Source organism: Festucalex cinctus, chromosome 16 (genome assembly GCF_051991245.1).
Source record: "Festucalex cinctus isolate MCC-2025b chromosome 16, RoL_Fcin_1.0, whole genome shotgun sequence".
Taxonomy (NCBI): Eukaryota; Metazoa; Chordata; class Actinopteri; order Syngnathiformes; family Syngnathidae; genus Festucalex; species Festucalex cinctus.
The window spans coordinates 15,263,873-15,277,986 of record NC_135426.1 but is presented as its reverse complement, the minus strand read 5'-3'; the positions used below and the strand labels follow the sequence as shown (position 1 = coordinate 15,277,986).

Here is a 14,114-nt window from a genome sequence, read left to right as displayed (position 1 = left end):
CTGCTCGCATGAATGTGTTGGAGTGTTTGACACCGTGATGCAACGCGTCTGCGTGAGTCGCGCATGAGGAGGCGTGAAAACAACTGGCTCCAGAACACCTCCACCATGACTGACAGATGACGCCGCCGCCTGCCAGCACCCACCGCCAGCAGAAACGCGCTTGGCTTCGGCGCCCGATGAGGACAATATCGCTAAACCGAGGAGACGCTGACTCTCCATCATCGCGTCGCTTCTCTCTCATTTCACAAATAATGACGACGTCGTGGTGTCACGCTCCGTTGCCTCTTTCATGGCCAGTCAACTCCCCTCCTCATTTACACTCGCTGGTTGCAAATACACACACATGCACAAGCCGCCATGAGAATAAATGTCGCTGTTGAATATTTTATGCCGCAGAAATATAAGCACCCGCCGGCCAATGCTCACTCTCTCGCTCCAAGAAGAGGCTGAGCGCCGCCACCAATTGTTGCTTCATCAAAGATTCAACGATCTGCTGTCCTCACTGGGTGGAGGAGGCGACCAGGAGTGATAGACGAGGCAAAATATGACAAGAAAAACCCAGTGAAGGCCCAGTCTCCTTCAGTTTGTCAGACTAACACCTTCTCCCAGACTTTTTGGTCTTTCCGTGTCGCAGGACTCTCCAAGTTCAGAATAAACACAGGAGTCCAGCAAAAGTGGAGCACATAAAGCTTGACTTTATCACAGTTTCCATGCAGAAAGAAAGGACTTCCCCCTGGCAGTAAATAATTTTTATACTGCGTGTCAAAAGGTATCCATGCATTTCCGAATGACCTGTCTCTTATGGTGCCTTTGCTCAAGGTCATATCTCCTCATAACCTGTTAATAATGGTCTCTGAACAGAAGTGCCTCGAGGTCGTTTTCTCCTGGGAGTCAGATATTCTTGAGATTTTTTTTTCCTTAGAGTGCAGTCACAAAGTCTGTACATATTTAACTCTTTCGCTGCCAAAAACATATAAATACGTTCTACCTTAAATGTTTTAAATGTCCCAAAGACGTATTTATACATTTGTTTGTTTTTTATGCTAGAGCATACAGAAGGCTTTGTTGCAGCCTCTCAACTGTAGTGAACGGGTGAAAAATTGGTAGTAATTACAAAAACGGCCAGCAGGTGGCAACAGAGTATAAGAGATCAACCAGGGCCATGTTAAAAACAAGCTGTTGCCCTACATTTCTAAGCAGGGGGTTGCTTCAGTCAAAATGGCTGCCAGTGAATGAGTTAAGTCAAATAATCTTATAATAGATTTGGTTTGTGTCCACCTACAGGCTCTTTGAAACTCTGCAGTCGCTCTTCTGGTCAATATTCGGTCTGCTCAACCTCTACGTCACCAATGTGAAGGCCCGCCACGAGTTCACTGAGTTTGTGGGAGCCACCATGTTCGGGACATACAACGTGATCTCGCTAGTGGTTCTCCTCAACATGCTCATCGCCATGATGAACAACTCGTACCAGCTCATCGCCGTAAGCCCCAACGATTTTTTTTTTTTAACCCCACATTGTGGAAATGATGCATTCCAGCACTTTGTCCCCCATCCAGGACCACGCCGACATTGAGTGGAAGTTTGCCCGCACCAAGCTGTGGATGAGCTACTTTGACGAAGGGGGAACACTGCCGCCTCCGTTCAACATCGTTCCCAGCCCCAAGTCCATCTGGTACCTGCTCATGTGGCTCCACAACAAGCTATGCGGCCGGGGCCAGCCGCCCGGGGAGGACCCGCACAAGTGCGAGAACCTGCGAGAGTTCACGGTGAGCGGACCTGAGGCTGAGACGTGTAAGCTCCTCTGTAGATAAAGAGGATGCCATTGGCCATCAGCTGTTTTTTCAGAGGAGAGTTAAACACGTCCCAATGAACACATTTTAGTCTGCTCACCCCTCCCGCACACACACACACACACACACACACTGGCATGTTCATTTCATCTGAAGTCAGCTGAGTTATATAAGCCAAGCAGCCCACATAAGTTCACAGAGCACTGCAGAGATCTGATTGTGAGCGTGTGTGTTTTCAACTGTGTTCTTGCGTTTCTAAATTCAATCCATCCATGCATGCAATAACTGCTGTAGAGGCTACCGCTGTAAATATATCAAACATTACTGATTTATTTACTTTCCGCCCCATTCTCTCTCTGTAGGAGCGACACGCCGACAGTCTGATACAGAACCAGCATTACCAGGTGTGTAACACGGGCTTCATTTAAACCATATTTCCACAAAGAAAACGAGAATCCAAAACGAAATGGAACATTGGGTCTGGTGGCGTCAAGCTCACGCTGATGGATTCTCGTGGGGATGTGCTTTAGCAAACGAAGCGTGTCGCCCCACACGTCGGCTCCGAGCAGCAGTACTTTGTCATTGGCGGCGGCTGCTGCTGCTTTGAAATGTGGCCATGTTGTCAAGGACTCCTTGGCTGGTTCCCGATGAGCGCGTGGCGACGCATTCTGGCAGAGGCGGAGAGTGACAGCTCGCCCAGCGTGCCGCTTGGCCGCTGCAGGTGTTGATTGTGGGAGGACGCCGGGCGAGCGGCGGAGTTGGCATTGCCTTCCACTTTGTACCAAATCCTGGCGAGATGTTTTACACGAGGGTCAATCATGGGACACGTGACAGCACATGATACCTATTGAACACTAAACCATGATTTTCAACAGGAAGTGATCCGAAACCTGGTGAAGAGATACGTGGCCGCCATGATTCGCAGCGCCAAGACGGACGAGGGCCTGACGGAGGAGAACTTTAAGGTGGGTGTAATTTTCCACATTGCTTCTTTCACACTTATTTCAAACAAATGACCTTCTCTGTGGTGGCACAGTGGATGACTGATTAACTTGACCTCTTGTTTCTGCGTTTTTGGGATCCAACCCCAGAACATTACAACCCCTGCTCCTCATCATAATCATCATCATAGTCGTCATATAGTTTGTGTGCTTCTTCCAGGAGCTCAAGCAGGACATCTCCAGTTTTCGCTATGAGGTCCTGGACCTCTTGGGCAACCGACGTCCTCCTCGCCGACACTACTCGTCCTCCAGCGACATGGCGCGGGACGACGGCGGTGTGGCCTCGGAGGACGACAGCGAGCCGGGCGACACCGGCCAGAGGTCAAAGGGCGTGACCTTCACTGTGCCGCTCGAGGAGGACGACCGCCGGCCGACGCCCACGCTCGGCGTCTCCGCCTTGGTGTGCTCCATTTCCGGGATGAGCCGGGTCGAGCGAGAGGGCGAGGTGGGGGAGGAGGAAGGTGTGGGCTGGGGGGAGGAGGGGGAAGAGAAACCAAAGAGCAACGGGCTGAAGACTACGGCGGTCCCGCCTTCCGCCACCAGCGCCCTACCCTCGTCGTCGCCTTCGTCGTTCTCCTCCTCACTCTCCACCTCGCTGGCTCGCACCAAGAGCCGCCTGCAGCGTTTGTCGGCGCCGGCGGCCAAGGCGGACTCCTTCAAGCGCCTCTCTTTCCTCTTCTCCCGCTCCAAGCGCTCAGCCCTTCCCCTCCAATCCCCGCCCTCGTACACCATCTCTGACGGGCTGCTCCTCCCACGGGGGGGGCACTCGGACTTGGGACTGGACCGCGTGACCCGGAGCGAGACCCGCTTGAACGAGGTGGGCCGCTCGGTGGACGCCAACAGTTCTTCGTTCTCGCCACGGAGAACAAACGGACGCGACGCGCTCCTGACGCTGCCCCCGCCTCCCCCTTGCCCCTGCCAGTCACTGCACTGCGCGTCCAACATGTCCGAGTCCAGCTCGCGCCTCTTGGACTCCAGCGAGGACATTTTCCAAGGCGGCGGCGGCGTGGAAGCGGCGGGTGGCGGCGGGGTGATGATGATGATGGGCGGGTGGGTCGGACCCTGTGATGATGTCATCGAGGACAGCTGCGAGGTCATCAAGGACTCAGTCAGCACGCAACTATAGAACCACGTTTGGCTGGTCTGACTTTTTTGTTTGTTCCAGCACGTTGCACAGGGATGAAGTCGAACAGCTGAGGCTGGATTTACACTGTGGGTCGAAGTACCCAGTCCCCATTTATTACCCAAATCCCATCTTTCTGACACATACCCCACATCACTGTGTTTACAATTACTGAACACATGAACCAACCCGCATGCGCACACTCAACATGCACGTTAACACCTACACAAGCGTCAAAAGTCTCACCTGGAATGTACAGTACATATTTACATCATATCCATGTTCTATACAGCTCTAATGTACACCATATTTAATAATCTATGCTTTTGCTGTAGTTTACAGCGAGTGTTTTTTAATGCGTTTGTTTGTGTACTTCAATGACAGTAGATCCGATCGTTTGTTGGTACTGGCAGATATCACAGAAGCCGGATTTTGATTTGATGACATCTGATTCCATCCATTTTATTTATTTTTTTCCTCTTTCATGCCACTTTGAAGCCAAAACAGTCGTAATGCTGTTGCTTGAACCACATTGTGTCAGTCCAGCCTTTGTGAGTAGCTGCCATTTTGCCATTGGGGGAAAAAAATGAGCTAGCTGTGTCGTCATCTGTGTCAGGTATTCCAAAAAAAAAAAAAAAAAAAAAAAAAAAAAAAGTGGCGATGAATGGCTTTGCTAAAGACACAGTCGAGAAGTTCCGGGTTCAAGCCTCAGGTCCAGTTACATTTGTGGAGTTTGCATGTTCTCCGCAAGCTTGCAAAGGTTTTTTCCAGCATGTTCGCTTGACAGAAGATGCTAAATTGTCCATAGCTGTGAATGTCCAGTCCAGGGTATCAACCACGTCTTAACAAAAGACAAGCCCGATGAAAAATACAACCCCTAGCAAAAAGTATGGAATCACCAGTCTTGGACGAGCACTCACTCAGATGTTTTATTCTGTAGATCAAACTCAGATAAAAAGCATGAAACCATAGTAAGGTCATTCCAAAGTGCAACATCTTGGCTTTCAGAAACACTAAAAGAAATGAAGAAAAAACATTGTGCTGGTCAGTAAATGTTATTTTAATAGAGCAAGTGCAGTAAAATAAATATGGAATCACTCCATTCTGAGGATACAAATATGGAATCATGAAAAACAGACAAAGAAAAAACAATCAAAACACATCACTAGTACTTAGTCGCACCACCTCTGGCTTTTATGACAGCTTGCAGTCTCTGAGGTATGGACTTGATGAGTGACAAACAGTATTCTTCATCAATCTGGTGCCAACTCTCTGATTGGAGTTGCCAGCTCATCTTTGCAGGTCAGAGCCTTGCTGTGGACCATTTTTTTCAATTTCCACCACAGGTTTTCAACTGGGTTGAGATCTGGCTATTCGTAGGCCATGACATTGACTGGATGTGTCTTTCTGCAAGGAATGCTTTCACAGTTTTTGCTCTGTGGCATCTTGGAAAATGCTTTCATCATCCCCAAACATATTTTCAATTAAAGGGATAAGAAAGCTGTCCAAAATGTCAATGTAAACTTGTGCATTCATTGAAGATTTAACCACAGCCATCTCACCAGTGCTTTTGCCTGACATGCAGCCCCATATCATCACGGACTGTGGGAATTTGGATGTTTTCTTTAGGCAGTCCTCTTTGTAAATCCCACTGGAACGGCACCAAACAAAAGTTACAGCATCATCACCTTGTCCAATGCAGATTCGTGACTCATCACTGAAGATAACCTTCATCCAGTCATCCACAGTCCATGACTGCCTCTCCTTAGCCCATTGCAGTCTTGTTCTTTTTTTGTTTAAGCGTCAATGATGGTTTCCTTTTAGCCTTCCTGTGTGTAAATTCCATTTCCTTTTAGGGATTTTGCAGAGGTCTGTCACATACATTGACTCCAGCTTCCTCCCATTTCTTCTTCATTTGTCTTGTTGTGCATTTTCTGTTTTCAGGACAAGGCCTTTCGTTGTTTGTCTTGACACTTAGATGTCTTACTTGGTCTACCAGTACACTTGACTTTTAACAACCTTCCCATGCTGTTTGTACTTGGTCCAGATCTTCGATACAGCTGACTATGAACAGCCCACATCTTTGGCAACAATACGTGTAGAGTTACCTTCTTCAAGAAGTTTGATAACCCTGTCTTTGGTTTCAGAAGACATCTCCCTTGTTGGAGCCATGATTCTTGCCAATCCACTTGGTCCAGTAGCCCTCTAAGGTGTGATAACTGCACTTTTTTTAACTGCTGACTAATGAGCAGATGTAATTTGAGGCAGGTGCCCAATTAAGGAAATAAAATTGACTGGGTGTGTCCTTATTTTCTGCTCAAAATGGAGTGATTCCATATTTGTTTCCCCAGAATGAAGTGATTCCATATTTATTTCCCTGCACTTGTTCTATAAAAGTAACATTTACTGGCCAGCACAATGTTTTTCTTCATTTCTTTTAGTGTTTCTGAAAGCCAAGATGTTGCACTTTGGAATGACCTTACGACTGTTTCATGCTTTTTATCCGAGTTTGATCTACAGAATAAAACGTCTGAGTGAGTGCTCGTCCAAGACTGGTGATTTCATACCTTTTACTAGGGGTAGTAGATGAACGTCTGAAAGTTTTCCCCAACAGCAACGAAGCAGCTCAATTTGAGATGTCCCACCAATTTTTGCCATTAACATACAAGTGCACGTTCTCGCTAAAACAAGCTCGTTCAATCATAAGCGTGATAGACAAACATCCTCCTTTGTCTTTTTTTTTTTTTTTGGCTTCCTCATGTTTCACCTTGCAATAACAAACTGCATTCTCCACATGGAATAGCTTCTCTAGGAAAGTGTGCCATGGCATTGGAAGTCGACGAGCATCTTTGTGAGCAGCACAAAGTGGACAAAGTTAACGTTAAGGAGGACGGAAGAAGTCACGGAATGACAAGGACGAGGCCATTTCCCTTTAACCACTTACACGGCCTGTTCAACCCGCGGGGGTGGAAGCATCATGCAGGACTGGTTTGAACGTAAAACCGGAAGAGACAAAACTAAAAGGACAAAAGGACCCCCATACCCCAACAACACTGTTGTTATAACCTGCACCCCTTTTCCCCTCTCTCTTTCTGCACCCACCAGGGCCAAGGAACGACATTCTACCCCAATAACATTTATACTAGTAATAATTACTACACTAATAACAATAATAATATTAATAAGGACTACTCTGGTTTGTCTTTTGCTTCTTTTTGAGTTGCCTCCAAGATTGCGGCTCCTCGTTCAGATCTTCCTTGACTTTGTCCCACTTGGAGCTGCTCAATAAATCGACCTTGTTGGACTTTGACAGGAAGTGATGGCGTGGAGGGTGCGAGTGTGGACAGGCAGCCGGTGGAAACTTTTTTTTTTTCCTCCCTTAAACCACCGGCAACCAATCAAAAACGGTATACTCTTATTTAGGTGTTTCCACCAGCATGGGCAGACCAAGTTGCTTGTTTGATCACAACACGCACACACATGCAAATGGCTTCTATCCAAATTATTTGAGTCTGTTATTCAAAACCAGAAGCGGCCTAAGGATTAAGCGAACCACAACGGTGTCTTGAGATACAAGCGAACCAACATTCAAGTTTAAGATAAGAGCGCTGCAAGCAGTTCTTCTTCTTCTTCAAAAAAAAAAACATGACGTCAAACTGTTTTAATGCCACTGTGAAGTTTACAGTCAAATGCATTGTACTAATCTTGACTTTCGACATTTGCGACTATCAAAATTATCTACTTTCAGTTTTTTTTGTTTTTTGTTTTTTTAACTTAATCTCTGTTATTCACTGAAATACTCGTCTATTCGCTGCTTTTGTACTCAAGCCAAAGTTCCCTCTAAAATAAAAGTATTGCTTTGGTACCATTATGCGGTATCTTATTGCCAAGTAATGATGTGAGGGGAGGAGCTTCATTTACACATGCCATAGCCCAGTCTGATATAAAAGTAGTGCATTGCTGCCATCTTGTGGCACTTAAAGGCAATTATAAACCTTTTAGTGGGGCAATTGGCAGGAATCAACATTTAATATCATATACACAAGTGCAACACTTCACAAAACTCAAATCCACCCACTGTGGCATCCCAAAATATGTGCCGTAACCACGGCGACCCGCACACGAGCTCATCACAGCTCAACCGGACGCCGCCGAGGGGATTTGGGGGTGCTCAGCTAAGTGTGCTCTGTGTATTTATTAATTGGTTCACTCACGTGGTGCCTCGCTGCGTTGCCATGGCGACTTGACCGGGCGTTGCCGCCGCGCAACCGGCAGGGCGCCTCGTCGGGACCGATTTGATGATCAATCGCACCTCGCTGATCGTCGCAATGACCGGCGGCGAGCGTCACATCCTCTTCTCCCCCTGCCAATGAAATATGAACACACTTATTGGCGAGTATTGATCACTTGTAAAAAGCTCCTTTGATTGGTGAACGCACACACAAAGTTGAGAATCAGTCATTCTGGTGGGTCAATATCAGTAATGGCTGACTAATTCCCTGATGCCTGCGCATGTGCGTGTGTTGTCTCATCTGCCTCTCAAGACAAGACAAATTTCCTTCAGTGACAACACACAAAGAGGAAACTACTTTCACTAGAAGATTTATGTTACTACAATAGAAGGGAAAACAAGGACAAACTCACATGGTCACATGGAGCACTCATAACCAAAATGTCTGTGTGCGTGTGTAGCCTACTACTAGTTACAGCACCAAAATAGTGACATAAAAATATGTGTGACATTTAAACAGAACCAAGGACCCCCACGCAAGCGCAAAACGCGACGCTACATATTTTATACATATATATTATGTATATTTTTATAGGGGCGGCACGGTGAATGACTGGTTAGCACGTCCGCCTCCCAGTTCTGAGGACTCCGGTTCGAGTCCAGGCTCGGACCTTCCTGGGTGGAGTTTGCATGTTCTCCCCGTGCCCGCGTGGGTCTTCTCCGGGCACTCCGGTCTCCTCCCACATTCCAAAGACATACATGGCAGGTTAATTGGGCGCTCCCAATTGTCCCTAGGTGTGCTTGTGAGTGTGGATGGTTGTTCGTCTCTGTGTGCCCTGCGATTGGCTGGCAACCAGTCCTGGGTGTCCCCCGCCTACTGCCCAAAGCCAGCTGTAGTTATTATGTCACTGCTGCGTACAAAGCAAATAATAATAACAATCTTTCAAGATTCAGATGATCAACAAAATGCTTTTGGAACCATTCATCTGTGCAGTCCGATAGCAAATGACCGGCTGGCTAATTCACTAGTTTCACCAAAGCAAACGTTTTTCTTGTTTTTCTTCGCAACGCAAACGCGCAACATAACCACAATATGCGAGTAACGTTAACCCCACATTCTGCAACTGTTGAAAGCTCTTTTTGCTGCGTCTATAACACGTGTGTGTGATGCTCGTATTGCCGAGAGACATGAAGGGTTTTTTTCGTTTTGTTTTTTTTCACACAAAGCTCTTGTGTGGGCCGCGCTGCTGAATAGGAACCAGCTCTCATCTTTTCTCTCTCTCGCACGGCGCATCGAGCTCCCCTCCACCAACTCAGTGTCAACTTGTGCTATGAGACACACGCTCATCTGCGTGTGTGTGCGCTGCCGTGACAGAAAGACAGGACTGGTTTAGAAATGCCCAACTAAAGCTTTACAACAAGTGCACCCTAAAATTGTTCACCAAAAAGTAATTCTCTTGCACAAGCTATGGACAACAGAGAAACTGCGATGTGTGTTGAGGGTAGGCATATGTCTGCCCTTACAGCCTGTGAGTCACAGGTGCAACAAAATGGTCCGTTTGAAACTTAACTGCCGAGTAAAGTGCCTGGCGGAATTCCCGCCACGTACAACACTCAATTACTTATATTTGACAAACAACAGACTTAATGTACTTCACTTACCGGTATATAAAAAATGTATCTTATCCCCTCCCTACCTTGTGGGAACCTCGTTTAAGGCTAACTAAGGTAACGCTAACTAGCGGTGGTTATACTATTGGTTCCCAGGGGATAGTTAACCGTCAGTGCAGTAAGACACGGGGTTTTTCCATTTAGTCTAGCCAAGAACTAACGTTAGCTGATGGGCAAATGCCAACAGTAGCAGCAAATTTAGGTAGTCTAAGACATTAACATTAACATAAAATAATTTAACCTGACAGACCAATTTACCTTCACAACTTATCCTTGCGACGCGGACTTTCTCCTCCACCTTCTCTGGGGGAAAATGCGCGAAATGCCCGCGGTTGTTCCTTCTTGTTCTTCTTCCTATTAAAGTCGGATTGACAGTGCATACCGCCACCTACTGTACAGGAGTGTATAGCACTTCCGGGTGGGAATGTGTTGTGACGTACAGTAGGGAAGAGTTAGCCTGTTAGCTTGCCGGAGAGTGATAAGTTGGTTATTTATTTATTTATTTTTTTTAAACCCTTATGTCAATAAAGCGTCAGCCTTTAGCTCTGTGTTTCAACACTCCGGCCGTCACTGCTACACGTACATAATCTTGTGTGTGAGTGGTTATTCTCAGACAAAATGGAAGCATAGGGTTACGTTCCGAACTCACCTCAACGTTGGTTCCAGCCAGAGCCCCGATCAGGTTCATCATGCGTTGAAATTATTGATTTTTTTTTCTTTGCCGATGGCGCCCTCTTGTGGAAAAGATAAATACATTTGTCACAACTTGTGCGGACCACGGTAGCTGGCGCAATGAAATACCTCTTCCTGTGTATGTTCCTACCTCATTGGTCGAGCTGGTGCCACTTCACCCTATCTGATTGGTGGGTGATGAGCCGAATGCGGAAGTGATCCCAGATACGATGAGCTATCGAAAGGAGGATAAAACAGTCCGTTTATAAAACGTTAAAAAGGACTAAACGAGCATCTAGATCAGTTAGAGTTCCACAAAGGTGGGCGGAATGACTTTTGTGACTCGTTTCTGGCTTTTAGTGACCGTCGCTGCAGCTGGAACGGCGGCGAAGAACGACGGCGACGAGTGGGTTCATCTTCCGGACAATTGTGAAGGTAATTGACCACTAACAACCCACAATGCACTTCAACTAACTGGAAATAGTAGATAATATGTTCATTATAATCAATACGTATCGCATGCATTAATGACGTCAGTGACGTCCAGAATTATGCATTGAAACGCAAGCATTGGGCAAAGAAGTGTTTGCAAGACAAACATTGATTTTTTTTTTAAATAATTTAATACAATTAAAAATATTAAATTGAATGTTTCCAATATAGTAATTTGTTTTATTTATATTTTAATATATATAGTAATTATTTTAATATTTTCAGTGTGCAAGTTTGTCAGCATCGAGATGAAGTCCGCGTTCGACGAAACGGGGAAGACCAAGGAAGTCATAGACCGCAACTACCGCTTTATTGACAGCAAGGGAGCTCCGCCCATTAAATATGTCAAGTCGTAAGCGTGTGGCATTGCTCCTTTGTGCAACTTTACTGTGTTTGAAATCATCTGTTAAAGCCTGCCTGCCTCCCTGTCCACAGTGATCTGCGCTTCATCGAGGTGGTGGAGAACGTGTGTCAGAGGCTTCTGGAGTACAACCTGCACAAAGAGAGAAGCGGCAGCAATCGTTTCGCCAAGGTTAGCTGCGCTTCCCAATAAAGCTATGCCTGTTTGTTCGCTCCATCGAAAAGAGTTTGTGCATCTAGGGCATGTCCGAGACCTTCTCCACCCTTCACGGCTTGGTCAATAAAGGCGTCAACGTGGTCATGGACATTCCGTACGAGCTGTGGAACGAGACGTCAGCAGAAGTGTCTGACCTCAAGAAGCGGGTAAATATGTTCATGGGGTGATCAATAAAAGCTCTCTTGAAATGAGTTCTAAGCTTGGTGATGGAACAAAATAAACACATAAGCCAATGTCCCATTGTATTTTTAACGTGCGTGTTTCAGTGTGACGTGTTGGTGGAGCAGTATGAAGACGTGATTGAAGACTGGTACAAAGGCAGCCAGGAAGAAGACTTGACCACTTACCTGTGTGAGAAGCATGTGCTGAAAGGACAGGACACAGGTGATACGCATACACATAATGACAAGTTGACAGCTATGTCCCACTAAGGTTGCTGACTACTGCGCGTTCTTTGCCCAGCCTGCTTGAAAGAGGAGTGGACACCCAAAAAGAAGGGAGACCAGGCGGCCATTGCAGAAGACAAGAAGGAGAAGAAAAGCAACGGTGTTAACAAGCAGAAAAAGGAGAAGAAAGTGAAGAAGAAGAAGGCAGAGAGGACAGAGGGTGTACAGCCACAGGTGTCTCTGTCTGGAACCAAGACTGAGCTGTGAGAACTTTGTGTAGAATGCTTGCAAGATCTTTTGCTACAATGAAGAAACAATTTTCCTACACTGTACTTTAGTTTTAATATCATGCGTGATGTGCGTGTCAAAAAGCTGCTATTTAAGGTGCATGTGTGCATTTCCTGTTTTTCGGGGGGAGGGCGGGGGGGCTTGAAGGTGTGGCATATATGTCTTTCAATAAAGTGTTATACCCACCTCAGACAGGGGAACGTGCGTGAGACCCTGTTAATTTATTTTCAGTATTACGTTGCACATCCTTAAAATTAATTTAAACGTATTAAATGCCCATTCAAAATTGGTAGAATACAACAGTAGCACCTGTTTTCACTTTTGCTAGCACAGTTCACAAAATACACAAACCATGCTTGCTTCAAGTTGTTCATCACTCCCAAGTTCACTCTAAAACTGACAGCAAATAAAACAAACACAAATGTTCGACCAACTCACATAATTTCGTCTAACGAACGTCCGCTAGCTTAATACTAACAGAGCGGCTAACATAATTTTGTATAAATATTACGCTAATTGGTTGCAATGTTAGCATTTTAGCGCTGGAGGGAGCCGGAGTTAAACAAGAACGATCCTGGGACATGGTAATGTAATATCACTTGTAACCACTCGAGGGAGCCAGAGTTTTGCTTAAAGGCTTATAAATTTGTTTAACATTCCGTACCTTTTTTTACACTACTGGTGAGGTGTCCAAATTTGGTACCTGGGCCTTCAGTGGGGACTTGTCCAATTAAAACCATCTCTTAATACCACTAACATGGCAATAGCCGCGAGAATTCATCTTGCGAGGGCGCCGCTATCACGTTAAAATGATACAAACCATCATTAGTAAACGAAGACAATATATACAAACGACGACGACAAACGTCTGCAGCACTTGACGCCGCGTCATCCATTTTGTTTTGCTCGCGAACCCGCAGGTGACCTCTCCTTTTTTGTGAACGGGACCGCCCGTTGAGCGCGTCACCTCCATCCAATTCGGTTGTCCAGGCCGCACCTGCCAAAAGACACTTTGACCCGTCTAAACTTCCACGAAGAAAAAAATAATTGAAACAATTTTAGCTTTAATATCAGCAACTTAACTGTGCTGCTTTTCTAAAGCTGTGATTAAAAGTATTGCAATGCTATTGCTAGCTGTTCAACTAAATAGCAAGCAGCTTGTGACATGACTTGCCTTGCGTCAATTTCATTTGTGCTTCCCGATTCTGCCTTCTTCACGCTCGCCTTGAGCTGTTTTAACATGAAGTACATTCTTACTGTACTCATCTGTCATGTTCTTTGCGGTTAATTCTTGTTCAAGCAAGATTGAACAAAATAGCTTCAACATTTTCCCGCAATAAGACTGAATATTTGTCTAGGAAAATTCCAGGAAGATATCCAGTCCATACATCCATGTTTGTTGAAGTTTACTGTCAAACTAAAAACAAAACAGAATAACACGTGTATTTAAAACAAAGTAATTTTTGCTGAAGAATGCTCCTAACTTAATGCTAACAAATACTTGATAACGTTATTAACGGGCTAACAGCATCGGTTTTGCTGTGTTGCAATAAATGTTTGAGCAAAAATAATTGAGCAATAACGTGGAAATACAATGTCACAAAACTCACAGGCATATATTGTTTTTCCTCTGCAAAGACAAAACTAATGACGCATATATAAACATAATTGTCATTTGCTACAGCGGCAACGACACTGTCACACTGCATGTGCCTTTGTCACCAGTTCACCACTGTTGAATCTCTTTGGCACAAGGGAGTGGAAATACGCTAACGTGCTAATCGCGTGGCTACATGGCATTTGGAGCAGAAAGGTGTGACATGCAAGCTTTCACACTGGCTAACATTTGCATACACACGCGCACAAATATACACACTCCTCAG

At 45.6% G+C, this 14,114-nt stretch overlaps 3 protein-coding genes across 6 annotated transcripts in view; 2 read left to right on the top strand and 1 right to left on the bottom strand.

Annotated features, from left to right (window-relative positions):
- trpc5a (transient receptor potential cation channel, subfamily C, member 5a) overlaps positions 1 to 4,822 on the top strand; it is a 32,905-nt gene extending 28,083 nt beyond the window's left edge. The window contains exons 13-17 of the mRNA XM_077501301.1: positions 1,285 to 1,480; positions 1,557 to 1,766; positions 2,153 to 2,194; positions 2,666 to 2,755; positions 2,952 to 4,822. Coding sequence (XP_077357427.1) covers positions 1,285 to 1,480; positions 1,557 to 1,766; positions 2,153 to 2,194; positions 2,666 to 2,755; positions 2,952 to 3,917 — 1,504 coding nt within the window. The 3' untranslated portion in view covers positions 3,918 to 4,822. The remainder of the gene's footprint in view (positions 1 to 1,284; positions 1,481 to 1,556; positions 1,767 to 2,152; positions 2,195 to 2,665; positions 2,756 to 2,951) is intronic.
- Positions 1 to 10,917, bottom strand: part of LOC144004246 (GRB2-associated-binding protein 1-like) — a 66,585-nt gene extending 55,668 nt beyond the window's left edge. For 2 of the 4 annotated variants that reach the window (XM_077501302.1, XM_077501305.1), the window contains exons 1-4: positions 10,640 to 10,917; positions 10,466 to 10,550; positions 10,075 to 10,170; positions 8,129 to 8,277 (exon numbers count right to left, since the gene is read on the bottom strand). The gene's annotated coding sequence lies outside the window, so the exon portion shown is untranslated. The remainder of the gene's footprint in view (positions 1 to 8,128; positions 8,278 to 10,074; positions 10,171 to 10,465; positions 10,551 to 10,639) is intronic. The other 2 variants (XM_077501304.1, XM_077501303.1) reach the window with 2 other exon arrangements.
- Positions 10,642 to 12,352, top strand: cnpy3 (canopy FGF signaling regulator 3). The gene is made up of 6 exons (XM_077501307.1): positions 10,642 to 10,923; positions 11,206 to 11,332; positions 11,416 to 11,512; positions 11,581 to 11,703; positions 11,824 to 11,941; positions 12,020 to 12,352. The coding sequence occupies exons 1-6, from the start codon at positions 10,818 to 10,820 to the stop codon at positions 12,208 to 12,210; spliced, it is 762 nt and encodes a 253-aa protein (XP_077357433.1). The 5' UTR covers positions 10,642 to 10,817; the 3' UTR covers positions 12,211 to 12,352.
- Positions 12,353 to 14,114: the final 1,762 nt, after the last annotated feature.

Bases quoted from the DNA above. Each gene is read 5' to 3' on its own strand.
- cnpy3 (XM_077501307.1), top strand. From the start codon at position 10,818: ATGACTTTTGTGACTCGTTTCTGGCTTTTAGTGACCGTCGCTGCAGCT. The intron at 10,924-11,205 runs GTAATTGACCAC...TAATATTTTCAG, and splicing joins TCTTCCGGACAATTGTGAAG to TGTGCAAGTTTGTCAGCATC. The intron at 11,333-11,415 runs GTAAGCGTGTGG...CCCTGTCCACAG, and splicing joins CCCATTAAATATGTCAAGTC to TGATCTGCGCTTCATCGAGG.